General features: G+C 42.6%; 1 protein-coding gene across 2 annotated transcripts in view; it reads left to right on the top strand.

Moving 5' to 3' along the window:
* The window catches only part of OXSR1 (oxidative stress responsive kinase 1), a 118216-nt gene that overhangs the window by 72572 nt on the left and 19104 nt on the right, over nt 1–26540 (top strand). For both annotated transcript variants that reach the window (XM_065397712.1, XM_065397713.1), the window contains 5 exons: nt 1702–1757; nt 11146–11255; nt 14304–14405; nt 17644–17777; nt 20528–20576. In XM_065397712.1, coding sequence (XP_065253784.1) covers nt 1702–1757; nt 11146–11255; nt 14304–14405; nt 17644–17777; nt 20528–20576 — 451 coding nt within the window. The remainder of the gene's footprint in view (nt 1–1701; nt 1758–11145; nt 11256–14303; nt 14406–17643; nt 17778–20527; nt 20577–26540) is intronic.

Raw genomic sequence — 26540 nt, 5'->3', positions numbered from 1 at the left:
CTGAAGAAGAGCTCTGTGTAGTTCGAAAGCTTGTTTCCCTCACCAACAGAAGTTGGTCCAATAAAAGATATTACCTCACCCAGCTTGTCTCTCTAGTCCCTTATTAGAGAGACAGGGTAGGTGAGAGGCAATATAATAGTCAATACATTGTAAGAGAGCATTCAAGGTGAAGTGGCCGGTTAACACCTCTCCAGTCGTAGGGGGGAAGGGAAGTGTGCGTGTGTGTGTTTGGAGGGAACGGGGGACGGGACACAGCTAGGGGTGGGTTGTTAGAGGGTTATAGATTGTTGTAATAAGCCATAAATCCAGTGTGTCTACTCAGCCCATGATTTTAGTGTTTAGCATAAACAAATTCATAACTTTGCTAGACACTAAAATCATGGACTGAGTAGACACACTGGATTTATGGCTTATTACAACAATCTGTTCCACCTTGTACCTAGCTGTTACACTGAGTACCTTTCCCAGACTTAAGAAGAGCTCTGCATAGCTTGAAAGCTACTCGCTCTCACCAGCAGAAGGTGGTCCAGTAAAAGATATTACTTCACCCACCTTGTCTCTCCAATATCCTGAGACCAACACGCTACACCACCAATGCACGTAGCCCCCTTATTGGCAGTCTCAGGAGACACACTGAGAATTGAATAATCCATGGAGAGAACCCATCCAAGTCTGGGTTTAGTCACATAGTGGCAAATCTTTGTATTGCTGCAGCCTTGTGATGTCCCTGCTCTGTAACTAGAACACTTGATTATCTAGGCCTGTCCATTCAGCACCCTTAACAAGTAATTAATTCACTTCCCAAAGACCTTTTTCAACAAGTCACACTTGCATGCTAGGATATTACAACTTTTCTAGTATCCACTGTACATCAGTGATAGGCAACTAAGTGGGGCTTTATCACAAACATATTTCAGGCTTGTAATATACGGGAAGCTATTGTATTACTGTATTGAGGATGTTCAGTAAACACTGGTGGTATACTACCTTCATAGAAGTAAGTTTTATTTTTTGTCACTGATACTGCACAATGCAACAGCCTCTAAATAACTTATGTGAATCCCATTAAGCTATACAATTGGCTTAAAGTGCAGAATAGTAATTAATATTAGTGCTCCCATGTATACTCCTTTAAATTCTTAGATTAAGGCAGATTGGAATCTGGTCACTCTCTACTTAGCTCTTGCACTACAGATGCAAATACATGTCTTCTCAAGATGGCCACTGCTAGGAACAAATTCACAATTGGCAGGATGTTAAATAGTTATTCAAATATTCTTCAAAATGATGCTGTCAACTCCAGTTTACTGTTACTAAAAGTATATTTAGAATCCCTATCCCTGGGCAGTTTTTGTCTAATTTTGTTCTGATGTGTGCTTTTGGGAGGGGGGGTGGGGTGTCAAGCAAATATCCCATGCTGGTGTTTGGAAGAACCTTGCAAATATTAACTTGGGAGTGAGCATGTGGAGTTCAGCCCTGGAACTGATCTACACCTGAGCTGCTGCTGCTTTCAGGACTGCTCCAGAAGGACGAGAGGAGCTGCTTCTGAGGAAGTCATGAAGGATAAAGAGACTTTCAGGGCCCTAATACATCCCCTCACCCAGCCAAATCCACATTCCAGTCCTATGTCGTGTGTGGGCAAAATAGTTTGTAGTATCTTTGCTTAATAAGTAATACATATTGTTGCTTTATTTTCTACAGGGATGTGAAAGCAGGGAATATTCTTCTTGGAGAAGATGGCTCAGTACAGATTGCGGGTAACTTCCTTATCAACTTGGAGTAAAGGGAATATGGACAATACTGCATTGCTTCATGTTTGGCCAAAGTGGCTTGCAATGGCACATAGAAACCCAGTTAAAAAATGCCACACTGTCAGATGGTCCTGTATTTCAAACAAGATTTCTAAGAGCAGTTTTTCTTTTGACGTATTTTTCTCACTATTTTAAGATTATTGTGCTGGAAATGGTCTCTGTCAATATGAATAAATCATTTCAGCATAAACCAAAAGCCACTCCTTTAAATCAATTGCTTGGACAATATGATTTTTTTAAACTAAGCAGCAGAGCTAGTCAAAACCATAAAACGGTAGCTTCACAGGATTGAAGAGTACATTGTATAAAGTACATACGGTACTGATGTGTAACATCCTGCTGGAAAGTGGGTAGAACTGTTTGAAGTAAATTGCTGATGCCCATATTCTTTATGGGGAAAGTGTAGGTCCTCCGCTTAGCGGGGCAAGAGAACTAATAACAGATAACGTCAAAAAGGCTGAGGTATTTAATGCTTGTTTTGCTTCATTCTTCACTAAAAAGGTAAATTGGGACCAGATACTTAACAAAGTTAATGTTAACAACAAGGGGGAAGGAATGCAAGCCAAAATAGGGAAAGAATGGTTAAAAAAATATTTAGATAAATTAGATTTATTCAAGTTATTCAATCAGGATCAGAGCTCCGGTGTGCTTTCCACCTAAGCAGTCTTAGTGATAATTCCTTACCCAAAGAGTTGACAGATGAAATTGAGACAAGCTGCAAAAGGAGGGAAGCATGAGGGTGAAGGAACAAAGTAGATGTTCCTGATGGTTCAGAGGTGTTTTTTGGATGTGTAAGTGGGAATGGGGATTAACTTAAAAATAATTAAGGTCAATATTCCCGAGAGAGACTGTATTATTTTAGGTTTCAGAGTAGCAGCCGTGTTAGTCTGTATCCGCAAAAAGAACAGGAGTACTTGTGGCACCTTAGAGACTAACAATTTGTTAGTCTCTAAGGTGCCACAAGTACTCCTGTTCTTTTTGTATTATTTTAGGTACTCTGAGTGCCAGCTACTTCAATGGAGCTATAACAATACTCCCCAGCTGAGGAACTGGCTCTGCATGTTTCATTCTAGAGCTGATCAAAAATAATTTTCCAATGGAACAGTTTTCTGTTGGAAAAGGCTGGTTCAGCAAAACTGAAATGTTTCATGGGAGTGTTTCCCGGGTATTTAACGGAAAATTTCAACAAGGTCTAAGTGCTTCGTTTCAACAAATACGTAATATAAAGTCAAAATGAAGTGCTTCAATGAGCTGTTTCCATATTTCCAAAAAGAAAATTTTCAGACTGTTTCTGAGGAAATTGACATTTTATTCCAATTTGTAATGAAAGGAAATTTTGAAGTGTTGGAATTTCCTGTAGAATGGAGATTCTAAGTTTTGATCAGCTTTGCTTCATTCTAAGTGTCCCCCCCCCCCCTTGCAGTTCGTGATTTTTAAAAATAAGATGTTCAAACTAGCAGTTGCTTTCACAAAAGGGAAAACACTTCCTTCAACTCTTATGAACTTTGACCTTCATAGTTTAGACATTGCCACCAGCTTATCCTATGAAAGATTCTGAAACTGGTCCTTACATAGAACTTTAGAGCAAAACCACATGTTATGAAGAGTTGAGTTCATGGTGTATATGACTAGCTAGATTCCATGTTTTAATGCTGGGGATCTGGGCCTGTCTCATTACTATATAGAGTATCCCACGGATATCCTACCAGTGTGGTTACACCCATATGTCCCTTGAGGTGCAAGACCTTTAATATCCTGGTGTCAACATAAGCAAGAGATTTTAATGCACAACTAGGACATTTGATCAAATTACAAGCTTCCTATTACTTAGTTGAGAACCCTCCAACAGAGATAATAAATATGCACATAAAGCACCTATCATCTCAGCAGTTTACACACTTTGAGCCTCAGTATTCTTATGAGATAAAAACATAGACGTTAAGTGACTTGCTTTGGTGTAACAGCAAACTAACCTGGATGCAGGAATTTAAAAAAAACAAAACAGGAATAGCAGCTCATTCCCCTACTGTAACAGCTTTACTAATAGTCTCTCCCTTAAAAAGATCTAAGTGTTCTACAACGATGAGCCAAAATACTACATCCTAGACTACTACTGAAGGATATTGTAGGCTTTTATCAATAAATGGCTTGTCCAATTGAGAAATTTGGGAAGTCACACATTACCTACTATCAGCTGACACATGCGATGAAATCCTTACACTTCATTAAGTAGCACAATAGCAGGCATTAAGAGCTCTGGGAGCATTTAAGGGAAAGTAAATCTATTTTGGGTTTTATACAGAAGCCTGATAAGTGTTGTATCTTTCTGTACCAAGACTTGTTCTCTCCTGCACAGAGTAAGCAGAGCATGCTGTACACAGCATCATGTCACACTGCAATGGGGAAAATTTTTAACACTCTTCTGGTGAGAACTCATGCATTTCATGGGAGGATGCAAACAGCAGGAAGTTTGTCAGAGGGGTGTTATACTTAAATGAAGTTTTAACACACAAAAAACAGGGATAACCTCTTTTCAGATTAAAAAATAAATATAGGCTAAGAACCAAATATGTATTCCTTTTTAAAGATTGTTCAGGCATCTGACACAAGGAGGTGAGGCAAATGCCAGAAAGTAAACCATTGATAACTACTCTGTGTAGTCTTTCAACCCGTTGTGCACTCACCTTATAGTAATTTCATCTAGAACACGTCTCCCTAGTTTACTTATGAGAATGTCAACATGGGACTGTGTCAAAACCCTTAAAAATCAAGATACATCACGGCTACTGCTCCCCATCTCTATCCACTATGCCTGTAACCCTGCCAAAAGGTGGAAATTAGGTTGATTTGGCATAACTTGTTCTTGATAAATCCATATTAGCGATTCCTTATAACCCTATTATCCTCTAGATGCTTACAAACTGATTGATGAATAATTTGTTCCAGCATCTTTCCAGGTATCGAAGTTACATTGACTGGTCTCTAATTCCCCAAGTCCTCTTCCCTGCCCTCCTTTTTAAGATAGGTACATTTGCCCTTCTCCAGTTCTCTGGGACCTCGCCCATCCTCCATGAATTCTCAAAGATCATCACTGACCGTTCCGAGATTGCTTCAACTAGTTCCTTAAGTACCCCAGGGTGAATTTTATCAGGCCCTGCTGACTTGTCTCTACCATGATGCAATTACCAATAATCTTAATCTTGTAAACAGTCCACAGGAGCACATTCTAGCAATTCCCATCAGCAGCCAAAAATAGAAGCAGTTAGTTTATATAACTGATCAAAACCCTTAGGATAAATCGGATGCCTCTTAGCTATTAGAGGGAGGGATAGCTCATTGGTCTGCTAAACCCAGGTTGTGAGTTCAATACTTGAGGGGGCCACTTATGGATCTGGGGCAAAATCAGTACATGGTCCTGCTAGTGAAGGCAGGGGGCTGGACTCAATGACCTTTCAGGATCCCTTCCAGTTCTATGAGATGGGTATATCTCCATATATTCTTTTATTTTATTTATTATTCTATTTGTAATTTTAAATTGCCAAATTGTGTTGTCTGAAAACCACTTCAAGAGTGACATGAATCAAGGTCATGGAATGAATGAGGCCATGAGGCAGAGTGGAGATAGTCTGTGAATTAAAGAAGCATTTGATAGAAGTACAAATTCTAAAAATTCCCATGGCAGCCATCACAAAGGTGGAACTTAACAGACCTGTTGAAGTGCTAGAACTCAGTATTTTTACTCATGGAGAGTGTATTTTAGCAACTTCAGAGCTCTTTTTGGCCACTCTAAATGTATACCCACCTGGCTAAGTAATAAAATTGCCACTGACAGACGCAAAGGTGCTCAGTTAGATCCAAACTGAAGTTGATTTCTTTAAAGGGACATTGGCCTGGCCTATTTTGTGCAAAGCTAATAATTTATCCTGCTCTTATTCATTGTGATACTACCATATTTAAAGCGGTTTTACATTTTTTCATATTGAATTGTAGTGGAGAAGCAGGAGGCTGTTGAAGGGCTAAATATTTATTGAAATTACCATACTTGCCATTTGGAGGATCCTTGTGTATGATACTGAGGTGACAGAAATCTTGTGCTGTCCTTGTTGAGGGTTTGTAAACAAAGACTTTTGGTCAATTTTTATTTTGAACTGTCTTTCAAATGCTGCTTTCTTTTGAGCTTAGTGTTCATGCTGTTTACTAGGGAGGCAACATTGTGTAGTGGTTAAAATAGGTTTAGAAGTCAGAAGACCCGGGGAGAGTCAGTGACTTGCTGACTAATCCTGAGCAAATTGCCTAACATCTCTTACTTTATCTATTCATAAAATTGGCCCTAACTATGCCCGACAAAATGTATGTAACTTTCCACTAATTCATGCCAGCTTCTCTCCAGTTCATTCTGTTCCTGATTTCTCTTAATTCATTGTGGCAAAATGGATGAAATTAACATCTAGGGCTAAATGGACTGAGGGACATAGGAGTCCTGCTGCCCAGTAGAATCCTCAGCCCAGAGTTAGGTGTCCAGCCTCCCTGTACAATGCATGGGGAGAGTTAGGTGCCAAAGGGTAGTTCTACATTTCAGTCTGAGATAAGATGGCAGCTCAAGTAGGCATACGTCATAGACTTCAAAGTCAAAAGGGACCCTCATGATCATCCTGTCTGACTTCCTACACATGACAGGCCACAGAACCTGACCTACCCACTCCTGTAATAGACCCCTAATCTCTGGCTGAGTTATTGAAATCATCAAATCATGATTTAAAGACTGCAAGTTACAGGGAATCCAGCATTTATACTACTTTAAACCTGCAAGTGACCCGTGCCCCATGCTGCAGAGGGAGGCGAAAACCCCCCAAGTTCTCTGCCAATCTGACCTGGTGGAAAATTCCTTCCCAACCTGCACTAGCATAGCTAAAAATAGCAGTGTAGATGCGGCGGCATGGGCTGTAAAGGCACACCAGGGACCCTAGGTACGTGCTTGTGTTGCTGAAGCCCACCTTGTCACATCTATACTGCTTTTTTAGCCATGCTAGCGTGTGTATATACACCTGAACAGTGTTCAGACCTATCCTAAGAATGGGATTCTCAGAAGTCAGTAAGCTGCGTAAACTACTCGGCAGGAATTGCCAAGGAGAAGGGTGGGGATTAGGCCACGCCCCTCAAAGATCATTAAGTGCCTAGCTCTGCTTGGAATTGTAGTCAATAACTGGGTGGTCAGGGCACTCAGCTGGGATGCGGGAGACGTGGGTTCAAGTCTGTGTGTCAAAGTAAGCAGTGTGAAGATTTTAAAACAGATCTCTAACATCCCAGCTGAGTACCCTGACCACTGGGCTATAGGGTATTCTGCTGTACACTCCCACCCCAGGCTAGAAATTCCCGATCTGTTCACTCTTGTCACTTCTGTGCAGATTAGTCTTGTGTTGTGAGCTCAGTTACTGTCTGGCATCATAGGCTAGATAGACGAGGAGTGTCTAATTTGAGAATCCTGCCAAGGCTTAGCATGAGCTAGGGCATCAAGCAGCTTTGCGGTGTTGAGACTTAGGCCTGGTCCACACTACCCCCCCACTTCGGACTAAGGTACGCAAATTCAGCTACGTTAATAACGTAGCTGAATTCGAAGTACGTTAGTCCGAACTTACCGCGGGTCCAGACGCTGCAGGCAGGCTCCCCCGTCGATGCCGCGTACTCCTCTCGCCGAGCTGGAGTACCGACGGCGAGCACTTCCGGGATCGATCCCAGAACATCGATTGCCTGCCGTCGGACCCGGAGGTAAGTGTAGACGTACCCTTAGTGGGTTTTGTTCCTGTTGACCAATGGAAATTTAGCGTCCACCTAACCCGGTAAATGCCGGTATTCCCCTGGCACTGAGTCAAGCTTTTGAGAATTGATAGAAATAGCTGCTTGCAAACTCCCAATTTCCCCAGCTGTGAGATTGGGGAACCCAATTCATATTTACAAATCAAATCCTACTATACACTCTTGTTCTTTTTTTGTAAAGGAAACAACATTACTTAACAACAAGAATCAGGAAAAAGGATCTTATATAAAATTATTTGCATTTTCCTTAGCATTTGCAGGAAAATCAAGGGATTTATTGCCAGAATTCCAAGATAGAATTTATAAAATTCTTACATTTTTCTGAAATGTGGTGTGTGTTGTTTAAGGGACTTTTATTTTTGATGCTGGAACATTTTTACCTGAAATGACATTTCCTTTACCCTGCATTGAAGTAAGATAATAGTGCATTATTTAAAATACATGCCTGTTGTTCTTCAAAAATTTACCTCAATTGCAATCTCTCTTGCTAGAGTTTAAATTACTCTTATTTTTAGAAACAATAGAGGTTTCATAAAAATACATGTCATGAGGGACAAATGTCACTGACTTTTGGTAATACCACAAATTGAGACTAGGATGATTTCTATCCAAACAAATTCCGAGGCTTCAGCTAAATACACCTAATTTTAGCAAACCTTGTTTTGGAACCTCATTAGAGCTTACAAGTTAAGCAGGAATGAAACTAGTCAATACTTGGATAGGAGGCCTCAAAGGAAAACTTTGACACTGCACCTTTGGTGATTCTGTAGAAACACAGGGACTGCTGTACAGGTTCAAGGTAATGGTCCATCTAGACCTTTATTCAGTACCAGATCCTTCAGAGGACGGTGCGAGAAATGATTGATAATTATGAAATAGCCATAAATTAGAAGCAGAATCCTCAACAGGCGGTGGTGGTTTTAGGGCCTGAAGCATGAGATCATATAAATGGCCAGTGTTTTTCCTGGAAAAAAAATCTTCCTGTAGTTACAATTGGGTATGGTCTCTTTCATTTCCTCTATTAAACTGTCATTTGTTGCTACCGTGTGCTGTTTGTTCAGGTCCGAAATGATCGATTGCTCTTCAATGGTGGGTGAAATAATTCCTGTGTTTAGGTTCTGATCCTCCAAGCCCTACACACACTCGCACTGAAGTTACTTGGAATCTTGCATAGTCAGAGCTTCAAGAATCAGGCCCATCATTTGTATACCAGTTTGTCAAATAATTTGGGATCCTTTGGGCTAAAGGGAGCTTTATGCAGGTGTGGTACCAGATATCCAAAGTGTATATAGGGCTTGGAGGAAGTCTGTCTCTGTATGTATAAATTTGCCTATATAAAAAAGATTATAAAAATAGAATAGATTGTATCTGGGACTACCAACTCCCAGCTAGAGAGGTTACATCCGGAGCCATCAGCCAAAATTCTTCAGCAAGACCCGTCCCCTTCAGCACTGCAGTCTGGGTAGCAAATTGGCATTTTGGGCCACTACGGAATAAATGGAAGAGAGCAGGGGTGAGGACTTGGAGAAGATTTTTCTTTTAAAAGCAACCTGAAAGGACCATCAGTTGAATTTTTTGTTAACTTTGATTTGATTTTTCCATAGACATGAGGCACAAATCAGGACAGTCTTGCCAGGATTTCTTTCCCATCTCGTGTGGTTATTTTCTCTTCCTCTACTCTGCCCATACATCTAGAGCCTCCTGTGAAAAAATTCTCCCTGGCTCCCTCTTGGACCTGTTACTGTCATGTTGCCATATTTGTTTATATAGTGCTCCTCTCATTCTGAGCAGAGAGCTTGTATCACACTTCGTTCCTGCATGGCACTGGCACCGTCACTGTTCACAAACTCACTGTACCGCACCTGTATCTGTTGCACAAAATGTCAGCATTGTGATTGCAAGCTCAGCTTAAACGTCCTTTAAAAGCATATTTAATAACTAGAACTAAAATTAGTACTGTGAGGTGCCTCTTGAATAAACATTCCTCATGTTTCAGCTTGACAAAGGAATTCTAGTTCAGGTTGGACTGTGGTGGTGGGGGAGAACTTATTTAAAATACTGATACAATAGAGATATCAACATCCAGTCCCAAATTGCCTCTACATAGCCTCCTACTTCAGTGGGAGACGGTTACACTTCTTGATTCCAGTAACATTACCACTTTGTCATTGATTGGCAATAGCTTGTTAACTTCAGGTACCCAATTAAAGTGTTGTGTGATCTAGTCATGGGTCATTGACAGAATATACTTCACTTGGTAGCATAGTATTGAAAACAAAGGTGTTACGCATCCCACCTGCATGAAACAGTTGTGGTCCACATGACACTTTTCACGTTTTACCAGTTCTAATCCTTTATTTAAACACCTAACTCTCCCGCCCTCATTCTGGTGCAGAGTCTTCCTAATGAGCAGAGCACTAATCAGTGCAGTGTTGGCTTCCAGAGGCTGCAAACTGAATGAAATAAAGGCTCTGAGTGGTATCTCTTAACTTGTCCAAGGCTCAAATGTGGGACAGACCTAAATGAGGGATACAAATTATTTCCAGAAGCCTAAAATGCTGTGGGATTCATCCCTTGAGTATAAACAACTTTCCATAATCTCAGCTTCAACTATTTATTGTTGGAAAACTATTTATATCAGAAATAAAAGTGATGGGACACATTCTTCATGTTAGAATGCCGGTGACTTTGGGACTAAAGTGAGTGACATCCATCAGTGAGACAGATGGTAGATAGATGTGAGCTCCCTGCCTGCCCTCTGCTCTTCTCATTGGGATATTTACATTGTGTTTAGACTTTTGGATTAACATCAACATTTATTGCTAATCATTTTAGCTGATGGGATAGGGAAGGAGGTGAGTAAAACCTCTGTGGGTGGGGGAAAAAGAACAGGAGTACTTGTGGCACCTTAGAGACTAACAAATTTATTTGAGCATAAGCTTTCGTGGGCTATCATTGGATGGGTGAGGAGTTACTGCAGAGAGAAGAGAAGACTGATGCAGATACTGGAAGAAAAGAGAAACTAAAAAAGAGGTTTTTTTTGGGGGGGGGGGAGAGGAAGAGGAAAGGCAGAAGCCTTTGATCATAAAAGTCCAGGATGTTGCTAAAGGAGACAATAACTCACTTAACTGAACTCTTATTGTTTGTTACTACATAACCATTTTCTCCTTGGTCTCTGTGCGAACTTCCCATTGACACCAGTGGGAGATCTGCTGTGCATTGAGGGTGTATGTAGTCCTTCATTCATTCCCTGGCCCAAAGACCATTGTTAAAAATTAGAATACTGTCCTCTGTGTGAACTGCACTTCACACCTCTTGAATGTTATTGAATAGTATCCATGGTTATGAACATTGTCAAAGGACTAATTTCCCTTAGTTGATCATTCTTAGTCCTTCAGAAACTTCCCCATGTGAAAAATGACCATCGTCTGCATAGCTGAGATTTCTTGTGGGTTTTGTTTTTTTTTTTCTTCGTGTTCAGGATATTTTCTTCACTGTAGGCATTTTTTTGCTATTTCAGACTTCGGTGTTAGTGCATTTTTAGCGACTGGTGGTGATATTACCAGAAATAAAGTGAGAAAAACCTTTGTGGGTACCCCTTGCTGGATGGCACCAGAAGTCATGGAACAGGTAACTGTTTAATTGGTAGTGTCTTGTTAGCTCACTTGCCATGTACAATTTTCTAAGTCATTGATGTTTGTTTATGAAAGCTTTGGTCACTGTGGTGGCTCGGTCCTCATGCCACCCACTGTGGCTTTCTCAGTTCCTTTCCCAGAGGACAGCTTAGTACTCATACTGCTCAGTATAGTACAGGCTGCTTTCTCTAAAATTTCAGACCGATTTGAGCACTCACAATTTCAGGCCCTTCTTCTATCTGTTAGATTTTTCTCTAGCACCCTTTGTCATCCCAGCTAGCCTCTGATAAAACGCTATGCAAGATCCAGGATTGTTTCTTAAACTCAGACAATGGTTGCTGCTTGTTTCAGTGGAGCTACTTGCTCCATTAAAGTGGAGGATATTGGGGATGATGGGAAGGATAAAAGAATATTTGCTTTTTAAACATGCAGTGCAGACTACTCCCAGCAAGGCAAAACAAATGTAAATGTCAGTAACTGGTGTGGAGGAAAACGGGGGGGGGGGGGGGGGGAGATGGGACCCAGGGGACGACTCATTACCCTGCCGAATTTTCCACCCCTACTGAAGTCCTAATTAGCATTTGTATCCCTTGAAAAGGAATGGCTGCCTCTAGGATGTTGGCTTCTCTCTCCTTCCTTGAACTGCTGATCAGCTGAGAATGGAAGTGATGTCTGCTGTTGTCTCATGTAACTGAAAGCACAAGGGACAGAGCAGCAGGGCAGATAAACACCTGTCAGTGATGGTCTAGATAATACTTAGTCCTTCCATGAGTGCAGGGGACTGGACTAGATGATCTCTGGAAGTCCCTTCCTGTCCTATGATTCTGTGATGTCGCCTGGGCCTTATTGGACTTCTACAGGCTAATTGTATCCAGAATGTCTGTGATTAAGGAGGAGAAGGGGATTAGATCAATGAAAAACCAACTGATCAAAGAAAGGGGTTGATAAAGTGGTTATAAAGATCTTTAACCAGGAAGAAAATGTAACTAAAATGAAAAGACTTAATTATAAATATATCTAGTATTTTCTGTTGACACTGATATTCTGGGGACTATAGGAGTTCGTAAGGACTGTGAGTGTGGAATTATTACAAGAAATTATTTTGAAAGGCTGTTGTACCATCCCATTCCCTTCCAGCAGGTGTCGCTGTGAGTCAATTATATCTTGAGTTATAGATAAATAGAAAAGGTAGATATCAAAGAATTTTTGACCCAACTCCATTTCTTAATTTTGGGATAAACTTCCCTATCCCACCATTATCCCTCTAAATGCTATGCACATTTTGACTGGAAAACAACTTACAGCACAAATTGAAGAGGTAAATTTCATTGATCTAAATCCATAAAGTATAAACAAATGAAGGCTATTGGTATATTCTGGATCAAAATTCAGGTGAAGAGCTGTTTTCCCTTTGGGTAGCCATTAGCTATATTAAACTAGTTTATGGGAATTTGAAAACTTCCCCACTGACTTCAGTTTACAAGCAGGATTTTGTACTGTAATCGGAAGCTATAAATTAGGTGGTTAACATTTATTGGAAAAAAAAATGATGTATTTGTGCACCTACTATAAGACTAACACTGTACTTCACTGTTGTTTTTTGTCTCTTTGATTATAGTTTCAATTTATTCTCCAGCATTATTGAGCCACATACAGTGTGATGCAACTTAATTTTATTAAACTTTACAGAGATATTTTTCTCTACTAATGTAATCGTATAAAGCCAAGTTTACATAGAAACTGCTGGTAGTAATCTCCTTTTACTATCACTTAAATTCCATCAAACTGGAGTATCCCAGGCAGGCTAGATATGGAGTGTCCAGAGATGACACACAGACACACACACACACACACACACACACACACACACACACACATTGCCTGCAGCACTTAAGGAACTAGTACAAGGTAAATGAAGTATAGTAAACTTATCAAATTTAATTTAACCATACGAATATAGAACAAGATGAACCATAAATTGAAATCTGGAAGTGTTCTTCAAAATGCAACAATAGTCTTGTTCCTTAAAGATAGTTTGTGCAAAACTGTTGGCTTCATCAGAATTAGTATCTTCTCCTAAACTAGTTGTTAACTTATCTAGTGCAATACTGCTATTAAATTTGCACTTATTCAACTATTGCAGTCTTCTCCCATTTGTCTAGAGAGCAGGAAATGCGAACAATTTCATTTTGGCAAAACACTTGTGGTTTGTAGTTCTCATTAAAGTTAGTACACAGTGTCTCTTCCCTGCAGTGGATAAAGTAAACTTTCCATTTCAGATGCCAAAACACTAGGTAATGTTAATGAGGAAAAAGGCTTATTGGCATATGAAATATTTTTTTTCTTTGCATAGTGGAGGTTAAAGTGTTATATGGCTTTAGATGGGCAGATTTGTTCACTAATGTGGAAACTACTAATACCCATTAAACCAAAAGACAATCTAATGGAAAGCAAAATATTAAATATCAGCAATGGCTTCTATAAGCAGGAATGAGGAATTTCAGTGGCCTGGCTCAACTCCAGGCTGGCATGGACTTCCCAGTGCAAAGAGTAGATTGCTAACCTGTTTCAGGACTGGACGTGATTGCAGTTAGTTTAACAAAGTAGCCGGTTAGACATATGACTGCGTGCGGGGCTGTGCCTATCAATCCCCTAACTATGACTATTTCAATCATACCCAAGCAGTCCGACTTTCCATATTAGTATGGAAGCCAAAGCCTGGTTGAACCCAATGCCTAGTACTTGTAGTGTGGCATATGAAAACTCTTTTACAAGCTACAAATCTGGTCTTCCTCAGGTATGACTGTTCTACCTAAGGTTTTCTGATTTGCAGCCAGGAAGGAACTGAAAGGTAAAGAAAGGCATGTTCTTTCCTGGGTATAATTGCAATGCCAGTGAAGGTTAATGGGAGATGTGTGCCTTTCAGAGTCCTTGAGGGTAAAGAAATGATGCAAACATTTGACAAGCTCCATTCAAAGCCTGTAGGCAGAGGTGTAGTTGGGATAATGAAAAATATGTAGAGTAATATCTTGTCACTTTTCAGGTCAGAGGTTATGACTTCAAGGCAGACATCTGGAGTTTTGGAATCACTGCTATAGAGCTGGCTACAGGGGCAGCTCCTTATCACAAATACCCACCGATGAAGGTGAGCGGTAATCTTCAAATACTTGTGGTGACAAAAAACGGTATTAAACAGTATTTCCTGAGGTTATTTGAAAGAATGTGGTCAGTCCAATTTTCCTCTTGTTGTTTTTGTATTTGTACCACCAGACTCTCAGTCCTTTTAAAAGTTACATTCCTTTTTTGTGTTTATGTGCTTAAAATAGAGAATAGTAGTGTTCAAATCTATACCCTTCCCTGCGCAGATACTCATGAGTAGTACTAGACATCTCACCTGGATCCTTTAAAAACAGCATAGCAGTCTTAGAGTTGTAGAAAAACCAATGGTTCAAAGGCATCTAATAGGGCACCCAGTGACCCCTGGATAAGGAGATAATCAGTCCTCTCCTACCTCAGTGTTCCTTCTATCCACCTACTCATAAAATCTGGAACCAGTTGTCCCAGGTGAGTTTTTAACTGGGGGCTTGGATACTTCATTGGATCAGTAATAGAGGTAAGAGGCTCTACATTCTTCTCCTGGTTTGAATGTTAGCCCAGCTGGAGACTGAAAGTTGCTATCTGGTGGCTGTTGAGTAGCCTGTGTAAAATGAATTGAGGGTCTCAGCCTTGGGTATTCCCGAAAGGTAATTGGGTTCATTCTGTCAGAGAGGTAGTACGTTTCACCGTATGTTTTTGTCAGCTCTAACTGTCTGATATCTATTTGTGGGAGTTATAACTATGGGAACAGAGCTGGGATTTGTGTGTAATATGGTATTTTTGTTGGTTTAGTTCAGATGTTTCCATTTTAAAGGCACATCACTTAAGCCTGGGGCGGGTTGTTGCTCTAAACTAGAGCCCTGTGCAGGATATTTTTTGAATACCATTTTTATCCTGCTCCCACCCGCAAAAACCTTAGATCCCGCAAGAGAGACAGATTCCCCCATGCTGCTACTTAAAAAAAAAAAAAAAAAGGCAGTTATATATATATATATATATATATATATATATATATATATATATATATATATATATATATATATATATATATATATATATATATAAATAAATAAAAAAAACATTTTGGCATGTATTTTTATTAAAAGTCACAGATAAAATCGCGGAAATGTACAAAGGGCCAGTGTTAGGGGGTAGCAAGCAGGGCAATTGGCTGGGGCCCTACTACACAGGAGGCCTCATAAAGATAAGTTACGGCGGTAGGGGTTGGCCTCGGGTTTCAGACCTGTGCAGCGGGGCTTGGGCTTGCTCTGAAGTCTGAGCCCCGCTGCCTGGGGCTGAATTAGTGCAATTTTGAGGAAGTTACAGAGGTCTCGTAAAATCACAGCATCTGTGACCCTCCATGACTGACTCGTAGCATCCTATCTATCTATCAACGGAATTCAGACACAATTTTTACCATTAAAAGAATAAAACAAACCTTGCTTAAACCACACAAAAAAATACTTCAACTCCTGTTATAATAGACATCAAATCTTTCTACCCCTTGCTTAAATTTAAGTATTAAAACCTTTATTTTAAAAAAAGGAAAACCAGTTCCTGTTGTAGTGGTGCAGTTGGCTGGATAGGATGCAATGGATTTTAAGACTTCAGCATTCAGAAAATAAGGACCTGTTTCTATGTGTTCAGATGCCCTTATATTCAGACATACCTGTTTCTAGTAAACGAGTTAACTGAGCACATGGACTGAAAAAAAAGTTCCGTCATTACTGGTCTGCTGTGTTGTGACTGTACTAGCTGTCGCTTGCTACACAGCGTTATGGGTTAAGAGACCTGGAGACCACTGCTATGCAGACATGTTCCAGACTAATATGGTAATTGTTTTGTCAGATATTTGCTGTGCAGAAGACTTATCCTTTCTCTTCAAATGCTTGTTTCGTGTACTCCAGATTTTTAAATAGGTTTTAGAATTGTGTTGCTGTTGCATATTGTTCAAATTCTTGCAAAAAATTGCAACCACTTACCCTGATTATCACTAAGGAATTAAAGGCAAGTTTTCACCAGCTAGCATCAATGGAACAAACATGTTTTCTGGAAAACAATTATTTTATTCAAAACTGAAACATTTAATGGGTTTGACAAATAGTCTGAAAAGTGACCTGCCTTATGCCTTGTCTATGCACAGAAATTGCACCAGTTTAATTTAAATTGGTTTTTAAACGTGTTCAGTTAAACATGTGCAAAGCCTTTTGTGGCCTCTAATTTCAGTTTGAGTATCAAATTTTGGTTTAATTTAAGCACATTTCTTATTGCCTGACGCTAACCTGAAATAAGCTTGTCTTAGACTGAAATAAGAGTCTAGCCAGGAGTTTGCACGAGTTTAACTAAAATAAGTTAAACTGGTGCAACTGTCCTTTGCAGACAAGGCCTTTAACAACCGAGTTGGTTTCAAATGCAGTGTTCATGTTAACAATGCCCCTGGTCTGCAAAGCAACAGTCAAATATTCACTGATTTAGCAGATGTTGTTTTCCATCATCACATAAGAAAGTATTATTGAATTTTAAAAACATTTTACAGTAGGTTTTGTGGCCTGCAATCAGTTCTACGATTACTATAGTCAAACTCCACAAGTTCAGATCCTGGAATATAAAGGTCACTTAAGTTGTAATTCTGTTGTTTTCATATTTGTGACTTGGGAATATTAACCGCCATTTACATTTGATTGTATAATTCTGCATGAATTGATGGACCACTGCATTTTTAGAACAGTGGAAACCTTTAAATATGCCGCAGGCTGGTTCCTCTTCTAAAATTGGTGAAACCTGTATCTAGGTGACAGAGTAAGACAGAGGCAAGAATAATTTTCTCTTTTTTTTTTTCTTCAGAATATTTGTTTTGTTGAGTGGAATAGAAGAAATCATCCACTTGGGGTGTGTGTGTGTGTGAGAGAATTATCCTTTGTTTTTACATTCATAATTAGCCATGTTTCTTTCTAACTCCCTCTCTCTCACAATAAGATACCTGCAGGAAATCTGAACTGAGCATTTGAATCTAAAGTCTCATATGACTAGTGCCTATAGAATGAGCAGGCTTGGCAGAAATTCTGTGCCCCTTTTCTTCCCTTTGGGGCTGCATCATGCTGGCATGACTGACCTGAGAACTTGCTCTGATCTTACTTTCAATTTGAAGCCTGTATCTCAACTCCTAACATGTTAAAGATGTGCATCTCCAGAATGCATCAGGCTGCTGTATGTGTGGGGTTCCCTAGACTGCACTTCTAAGAATTTTTGGTCTTTCTAGATGTTTCCAATGAATTTAATTCTTTCAGGTTTTAATGCTGACACTACAGAATGATCCACCTTCTTTAGAGACTGGTGTGCAAGATAAAGAAATGCTGAAGAAGTATGGGAAATCATTTAGGAAGATGATTTCATCATGCCTACAGAAAGACCCTGAAAAAAGGTAAAACTACTGTGACGGGTTGGATCACAGAAACCCCCTTGGGAGCTGCCACCTAATGTACCAAGACTACTTCTATTCCTGTTTTCCCTGCCAGCTCAGAACTCCAGCACCCTGTCTTGCTGAGCCAGACACTCCCGTCTGCTCCAACACAGACCCCGGGACTGAATTACTTACCCCAGAGCTGCAGGTTTACCTGAAAACAGCCCACAGAAGTGTGTTGGTCTATAGCACTCAGATGCCCAACTCCCAATGGGGTCTAAACCCAAATAAGTCCGTTTTACCCTGTATAAAGCTTATACAGGGTAAACTCATAAATTGTTCGCCCTCTATAACACTGATAGAGAGAGATGCACAGTTGTTTGCTCCCCCAGGTATTAATACATACTCTGAGTTAATTACTAAGTAGAAAGTGATTTTATTAAATACAGAAAGTAGGATTTAAGTGGATCCAAGTAGTAACAGACAGAACAAAATAAGTCACCAAGCAAAATAAAGTAAAATGCGCAAATCTATGTCTAATCAAACTAAATACAGATAAGATCCTCACCAGTTCCAGAATGTTCCCTTTTACAGGCTAATCTCCTTTTAGCCTGGGTCCAGCAATCACTCACACCCCCTGTAGTTACTGTCCTTTGTTCCAGTTTCCTTCCAGTATTCTGAGGGGGTGGAGAGGCTCCTTCTTTAGCCAGCTGAAGACCAAATGGAGGGGGTCTCCCACGGGTTTAAATAGACTCTCTTGTGGGTGGAGACCCCCCTCCTCACTTCTATGCGAAGTCCAGCTCCAAGATGGAGTTCTGGAGTCACCTGGGCAAGTCACATGTCCATGCACGACTCAGTCTTTACAGGCAGAAGCCATTGTCCACATGGTATCTTGTATGTCTCCAGGAAGACTTCTTATGTGGATTGGAGCATTCCAGGATGCATTGTTCCCCAAATGCTTCCTGATCGGGTACTTAACCTTGCGAATTCCTTCCTAAAGAAGCTGACCAAATGCCTCACAAAGCTTACTTAGAAATCAAGCAAGTATACATAACTTTGAACACACACATGGTGCCTACATACAACTCGGATGAACATAACCAGTAGATCATAACCTTTACATAGATATGTTACATGGCATATGTAGCAAAACCCCATTCCAGTTATATCATACATACATTTATAAGCAACCCCCCCCCCCCCCATAAATAAAAGTTGTCCTAGTTAGCTCTCCAATCTTTGAGCCAAGAAGATTGCAGAGGACCTGCTGTCTGACAATAAGTTCTCCTGGCCGTTGTCATTTTTTAAAAATATGGATAAATGTTCAATACTGTGTATGACTGGCAAGACACACAACTTCCATTCTGATTAACCAGTACTGACTAGCTTACTGCTCAGTGTTGTACTCCCAGAGAGTTAATTGCGATTTTTGTCTCACTTCTGATTCAAGCTGCACTGTGTTTTTTGCACATCAGAAATGATAGGTTGTGAACTATGTATTTACCTGTGGAGCTTTTAAAATATACAGACACCCCCCGACTTACGCTTCCGTTTCGGAAAGCCTTGCATAACTTGAGTTTTGCATAAGTCGGAAACATATACCCGTACGTTACACAAAAATTTCTGCAACTCGAAAATCCTATTTCTGGTTTATGGAACTTTTTCCGTACGTGCGAATTTGCATAAGTCAGGTCTTGCGTAACCTGGGGAGCGTCTGTACATTGTTTTTAAATTTGCAAATATAAGAAGGCTCTTAGTGCAATCTTGATTCATTTGGTTATAAGGACTATTTATTAAGGGCAGCTACATAAAATATTGGCAAATTTCCCATAACACTTTCTCTCATCCATGCAAATCCTTTTAAAATATCCTGATACAGCAGTTTTAAATCATCCTCTCCCTACAAGTAGATGATTGTCTGTTCAGTGTTAAGGGTGTGATTGGGGGGGAAAAAAGCAAATGGACTTGCAATTCTCAATTTATTACTATTTCTTTATTCTATGGTACGGGCGTGAAGCCCCAGTCAGGGTCCCATTGTGCTAGAAAATGTACAGATGAGTAAAACAAAGGCAGTAACGATCTAGGGCCTTGGCTACACTTGGGAATTCACAGCACTGCTGCGGCAGCGCTGTGAAGCGCGAGTGTAGTCGCAAGGCAATTTTCGAGTTGCAGAAATTTTTGTGTAACGTACGGGTATATGTTTCCGACTTATGCAAAACTCTCTCGCAGCGCTGTATGTACTCCACCTCTCCGAGGGGAGTAGCGTGCAGCGCTGCGAGCGAGCGTGCAGCGCTGGCGCTTTCACACTCCTGAGCGCAGCAAGTTGCAGCGCTGTACAGCGCCAGTGTAGCCAAGGCCTAGAAGAGCTCACAAACCAGTTTCAGCCAAATGGTGCCAGCAGATAACCAGAGGTATATCTGTGCACCTCCTAAATGTGTAATGTCTATATATGTCACTTTCCAAAGATAACTAACCTAATGCAGAATTAGTATTTAGTAACCGTCTGCCTTAAAGCAGAGGCGTGAACTGAAGTGCATACATCTGGAAAAGAGCCATTGCTTTTGCTGTCCTTATTGGATATGTCTACACAGCAACTAGATACCCACGGCTAGCCCGTGCCAGCTGACTCAGGGTCTTGGGTTGTGGGTAAACAGTCAGCTGGCAAAGTTTCATGTTGTAGGCAGGTTGTGGTGAATGAAGCAAGCAGCTTGGAAGAATGTTACATTTCAAAGTAACAATTATAACTATTTTTCTCCCTCTTTTGTTACTAGACCAACAGCAGCCGAGCTATTAAGACACAAATTTTTCACAAAAGCAAAGGTATGATAAAACTTTCTAACTCAATTTGTCATTCCAAAATTGTATGGAAGGGAAACATTATGTATAATTAAACATGTGGGGCGGTATAAGGCTTTACTGATGTGAGTTTGGGATGGCTGTTTTATTTACAACCAGTGCTGCTCTGAGTTAGGCTGCTTGTTGCAAATTAATGAAATAAAACCTTTGTATGCTATCAAATCATGTATTCTGTTAAAGAAACATGTTTCATAGACACTATTTAAAAAAATCTTTGAGTTTTTTTTAACATCTTCCATTGGGTTTATTTTTTTCCCCCTCCACCTCTAAAGCCAACTAAAAGTATGTCTACACGTGCGGTGATGTGGAGAGTTAGCTACTGCATGCCCAGGTAGCACGGATATAAAGTAGCTGTGTAGACAGTGAGGCACCGCTTAGGCAAGTAAAGTAGAAAAGCTCTGGCAGAGGGAGGCAGTGGGAAAAGTCTCCTGAAGCTCAGCTGGAGACTTTTCCCACTGCCTCCCCCCTGCCAGAGCCTTTCAATGCCACGTGTAGCTATACTCCTCAGTAAGTGTAGACACAGCCTGCCTTTCGCTATCTCACGTAGCGCCACGTACCCTACCTGCTGGCACAAGTGTAGATGAGTTCTGAGAGGGAGTAAATCTAATTAAGATCTTAGAAACCTCTGAAAACAATCTAGGAGACTTTTCGTGTACAGTAGAACCCTCAGAGTTACGAACACTGGAGTTATGAACTGACCGGTCAACCACACATCCCATTTGGAACTGGAAGTACACAATCAGGTAGCAGCAGAGACCCTCCCCCCCAAAAACAAGTACAGTACAGTACTGTGTTAAATATAAACTACTAAAAACATAAAGGGAAATTTTTAAAAAAAAAAAGATTTGACCCGGTAAGGAAACTTTCTGTGCTCATTTCATTTAAATTAAGATGGTTAAAAGCCGCATTTTTCTTTTTCATAGTAAAGTTTCAAAGCTGTATTAAGTCAATGTTCAGTTGTAAACTTTTGAAAGAACAACCTTAACGTTTTGTTCAGAGTTACGAACGTTTCAGAATTACCAACAACCTCCATTCCCGAGGCAGAGCCGGCTCCAGGCACCAGCCGAGCAAGCTGGTGCTTGGGGCGGCAGCTTGTAGGAGGCGGCATTCCGCCCAATCCTAGGGTGGCACGGCTGCTTTTTTTTTTTTTTTTTGGTGGTGGTGGTTGTTCTGCTCCGGCCGCCCTGTAGGGGGCGGCGGCGCGGAGGACGGGAGCGCCCTGCAGCAAGCCCAGCAGGGCAGCCCGCATCCTTCCCTCCCAGCCGACTGGAGCGGTGTGGAGCCCTCCCGGCAGGGGGCATGGCGGGAGGGGCCGCGTGGCAGCGCCCCGCTGAAGCCCTGGCCGCTCCTCTTCTCTCTCTCCCCCCGCTAGCCGGGGCACATCTGCAGGGCAGGGAGTCCCCCTGCACCCTGGCTCTGGCCGCACCACAGGTGTGGTGTTTTTTGGCTTGGGGTGGCCAGAAAGCCAGAGCCGGCCCTGTCCCGAGGTGTTCGGAACTCTGAGGTTCTACTGTTTTATGCCATGAATAAGGTCAGGTGTTTCAGGGCTCTCAAGACTAGCAGCAAGTGCTGTATGCTGTTGAAAGCTGGGCGTCTCCACTACCAAATAGTATAAAACGCCCATTTCTAGACCCAAAGGGTGGGTTGCAAGATACCAGATCTTAAATCTGTCACTGGATCTGGGCAGAGTATTTCTTTGTTCTTCTTCGAGTGATTGCTCATGTGTATTCCACAATAGGTGTGCGTGCTCGCCATGTGCACCGGTGCCAGAAGTTTTTCCCTAGCAGTACCCGTAGGGGAGCGCCCCTAGCGACCGCTGGCGTGGAGCCTCCATGGCGCGGTATAAGGGGAGCTGCGCGCTCCCCCCACCCTCAGTTCCTTCTTGCCGCCAGTGAAGGTGCGTCAGAACTGCTCTGCTCCAGCTTTGCTGTAGCTCGTCCCCAAAACTGCTTGTTTGTTCAGTGTATGGTACCTGTAGTTAGTTGTTTAGTTAGTTTAGTATAGATAGAGCGCCCGGGCCAGGGCATGCCCCGTGCCCCAGGTTTTAAGTCGTGTGACACTTGTAGGCGATCTATGCCATTGAGTGATCCGCACGCAGACTGTCTACGCTGTTTGGGGGAGACCCATCTCAGCGATTGCTGCAAAATTTGCAAGTCGTTTAAGCCTCGGTCCAAGAGAGAAGGGGACATTAGGCTCCGGGCTATTCTGATGGAGTTGACGCTGACCCTGGCTCCGGCGCGCCGCTCCGAGTCGACACCGGGCACCACGGTGTCGGTGCGTGGTGACCCTTCGGCGCCATCGACTAGTCGGCACCGCTCCCCATCCCTGGGGCACACCAAGAAGGCTAGGAAGAGGCCTTCTTCACCACGGCACCGGAGTAAACCTGGGACAGAAGCTAGACCCATGTCGGGCAGTCCTCGATCCCCACTGGCCTGTAGGCCTCTGACTCAAGTCGAGCAGAGTAGCCTGGTCCATACGGAGCAGGCCTCCCTGGATGTCCGGATGCCCTCCACACCGGAGGCCCTGCAGACGGCCCGGGATGTTATGTCCATGCCAGTACCAGGAGCACCGCCGATGTCGGCCCTGCGCTCCAGAGGCAAGCCGCCACTGGGATCTCTGCAGTCGCCCCCGGCTCGGTACCGGTCTCGGTTGAGGGAATGTTCCCGATGCCATTTGCCGCCCAGCGACCGTTCAGGGCAAAGTCCATGTGGATCGCACTCAACGCCCACCAGGCTGTCTGGTTGGGTTCCGTCTGACTGAGGCTCTCAGCATCACTCCGCCTCGAGGAGCGAACACCGACAGGACCGAGGCAGACGACGCCAAAGGTCCTCGTCTCAGAGGGGCTATCGCAGCTGGTCATGGCATGAACGTAGACGTCGTTCCCGTTTGTCGTCCCGCTCCAGGACCCCGCCACGGCACCGCCTCCGCAGCCCCGGGCGTTGATTGCCAGCATCTCCCCGTCGCAGGTCAGCCCGCTGGAGCGGATCACAGAGCAGCTGTTACCGACAATACCGGTCCTCCACATCGGGATCGCAGTCCTGTAGTCGGCATCGCTCCCGGCGCCGCCACTCCTCCTGGTCCAGGAACAGCGGCAGGTCATATGTCCCATATGTTAGGCCCCCAGTCCGCAGTGGGACCTAAACCTGGTGTTGGCCCGTCTCACGGGGCCCCCGTTTGAGCTGCTAGCCACGTGCTCCTGGTCACACCTCTCATGGAAGGTGGCCTTCCTTGTTTTGATCACTTGTTGGGACCCTCGGCTAGGCGAGTCTCGGAGCTCAGGGCCCTGACCCGTACACGGTGTTTCATAAAGATAAGGTCCAGCTCCGTACACACCCTTCATTCCTTCCGAAGGTGGTCTCCGCCTACCACATGGGTCAGGACATTTTTCCGGCAGTCCTCTGCCCCAAGCCCCATGCGTCCAGTGAGGAGCGCCGCCTCCACACGCTGGATGTGAGATGGGCTCTGGCTTTTTACCTGGAGCAGACTAAGCCGTTCCGAAAGTCCTTGCAACTGTTCATCGCCTCGGCCGAGCGCATGAAAGGTCGGCCAGTCTCCACTCAGTGGCTCTCCAACTGGATCACCTCGTGCATCCGTACCTGTTATGACCTGGCGGGAATCCCTCCACCACCAGTTGTGAAGGCACACTCGACTAGGGTGCAGGCCTCGTCGGCTTCCTTTTTGGCCCATGTCCCCATTCAGGACATTTGTAGGGCTGCCGCGTGGTCTTCAGTTCACACATTCACCTTGCATTATGCGATTCTCTCTCAGACCAGGGAGGACGCTGGGTTCAGCAGGGCTATTCTCCATCCCAAGAGTTTGTGAACTTCTTCCCACTTCCAACAGATATAGCTTGGAATCACCTATTGTAGAATACACACGAGCAATCACTCGAAGAAAAGACAGTTACCTTTTCCGTAACTGGTGTTCTTCGAGATATGTGCTCATGTCTATTCCACATCCCGCCCTCCTTCCCCTCTGTCGGAGTTGTCTGGCAAGAAGGAACTGAAGGTGCATGAAGCGTGCAGCGGGGGGAGCAGCAGGGAGCAGTACCTACGGGTACTGCTAAGGGAAAAACTTCTGGCACTGGTGCACATGGCGAGCACGCACACCTATTGTGGAATAGACATGAGCAACACCTCTCGAAGAGCACCAGTTACAGAAAAGGTAACTGTCTTTTCTCTCTTGTTCTAGGCCTTAGGTCAATGGGTGAGGGCGGGTGCGGAGAGAGGATAAGGGGAGAAGTCCATATTTGGATGGAAATGAGGAAACCTTTTTCTGGCTGGTTATTTTTAAGATGTGGATGAGGTCTCAGATTTGGCATTTTGTTAGTACACCTGTACCCCGATATAACGCGAATTTGGATATAACGTGGCAAAGCAGCGCTCCGGGGGGGCGGGGCTGCGCACTCCAGCAGATCAAAGCAAGTTTGATATAACGCGGTTTCACCTATAACGCAGTAAGAGTTTTTGGCTCCGAGGACAGCGTTATATCGGGATAGAGGTGTGGTTTAAAAGTACATGGGTTGGTGGGCAGAGTGCAGGGGAAACTGTCAAATAAACTCATTTAATTTCAGGGAGAGAATGATCTGTGCATTACATCTGTAGCCATACTATTTAATTATGAAGGGGCCTAGTGTCTGTCTGAAACTGCTTGTACTAAACCTTCCACATCTGGCTATGATGAGTTTAGCAATTGATATTCTATTACGCTTATTGCTTGTAAAACCTTGTTTAAAAAAAAAAAAGGAGAGAACTAGGTAAATTCATGGAGGTTAAGTCCATTAATGGCTATTAGCCAGGATGGGTAAGGAATGGTGTCCCTAGCCTCTGTTTGTCAGAGGGTGGAGATGGATGACAGATGAGATCACTTGATCATTACCTGTTAGGTTCACTCCCTCCTGGGCACCTGGTATTGGCCACTGTCGGCAGACAGGATACTGGGCTGGATGGACCTTTGGTCTGACCCAGTATGGCCGTTCTTATGTTCTTATACACAGTTATAGATCAGTAACTGGTTAAAAGATAGGAAACAAAGAGTAGGAATAAGTGGCCAGTGGAGACAGGTAATAGCAAGGTCCCCAAGGATCTGTACTGGGACCAATGCTGTTTAATATATTCATAAATGATCTGGAAAAGGGGGTAAACAGTCAAGTGGCAAAGTTTGCAAATGATACTAAATTACTCAAAATAGTTAAGTCTAAATCTGACTGCAAAGATTTGCAAAGGGATCTTATAAAATGGAGAGACTGAGCAACAAAATGGCAGATGAAATTTTTTTTATTAATGGAGATATCCCATCTCCTAGAACTGGAAGGGACCTTGAAAGGTCATCGAGTCCAGCCCCCTGCCTTCACTAGCAGGACCAAGTACTGATTTTGCCCCAGATCCCTAAGTGGCCCCCTCAAGGATTGAACTCACAACCCTGGGTTTAGCAGGCCAATGCTCAAACCACTGAGCTATCCCTCCCCCAGCTATCCCTCCCCCTTAATCCAATGTTAAGTGCAAAGTAATGCACATTGGAAAAAATAATGCCAACTATACATACAAAATGATGGAGGCTAAGTTAGCTGTTACCACTCAAGAAAGGGATATTGGTGGCATTGTGAATAGTTTTCTGAAAACATCTGCTCAATATGCAGCAGCAGTCAAAAAAGCTAACAATAGGGATAATGAGACAGAAAATATAATGCCACTAAAGAAATCCATGGTATGCCCACACCTTGAATACTTGTAGTTCTGGTCACCCCATTTCAGAAAAAATATATTCAAATTGAAAAAAGTACAGAGGAGGGTAACAAAAACGATTAGGGATGTGGAACAGCTTCCATATGAGAAGAGAGAAAATAGACCAGGATTGTTCGGCTTAGAAAAGAGATGACTAGGGGGCATATAATAGAGGTCTGTAAAATCATGAATTGGGAGAAAGTGA

This window comes from Emys orbicularis, chromosome 2 (assembly GCF_028017835.1).
Source record: "Emys orbicularis isolate rEmyOrb1 chromosome 2, rEmyOrb1.hap1, whole genome shotgun sequence".
NCBI lineage: Eukaryota > Metazoa > Chordata > Testudines > Emydidae > Emys > Emys orbicularis.
Note: the sequence above shows the minus strand (reverse complement) of the source record. Positions and strands in the feature narration are given on the sequence as shown.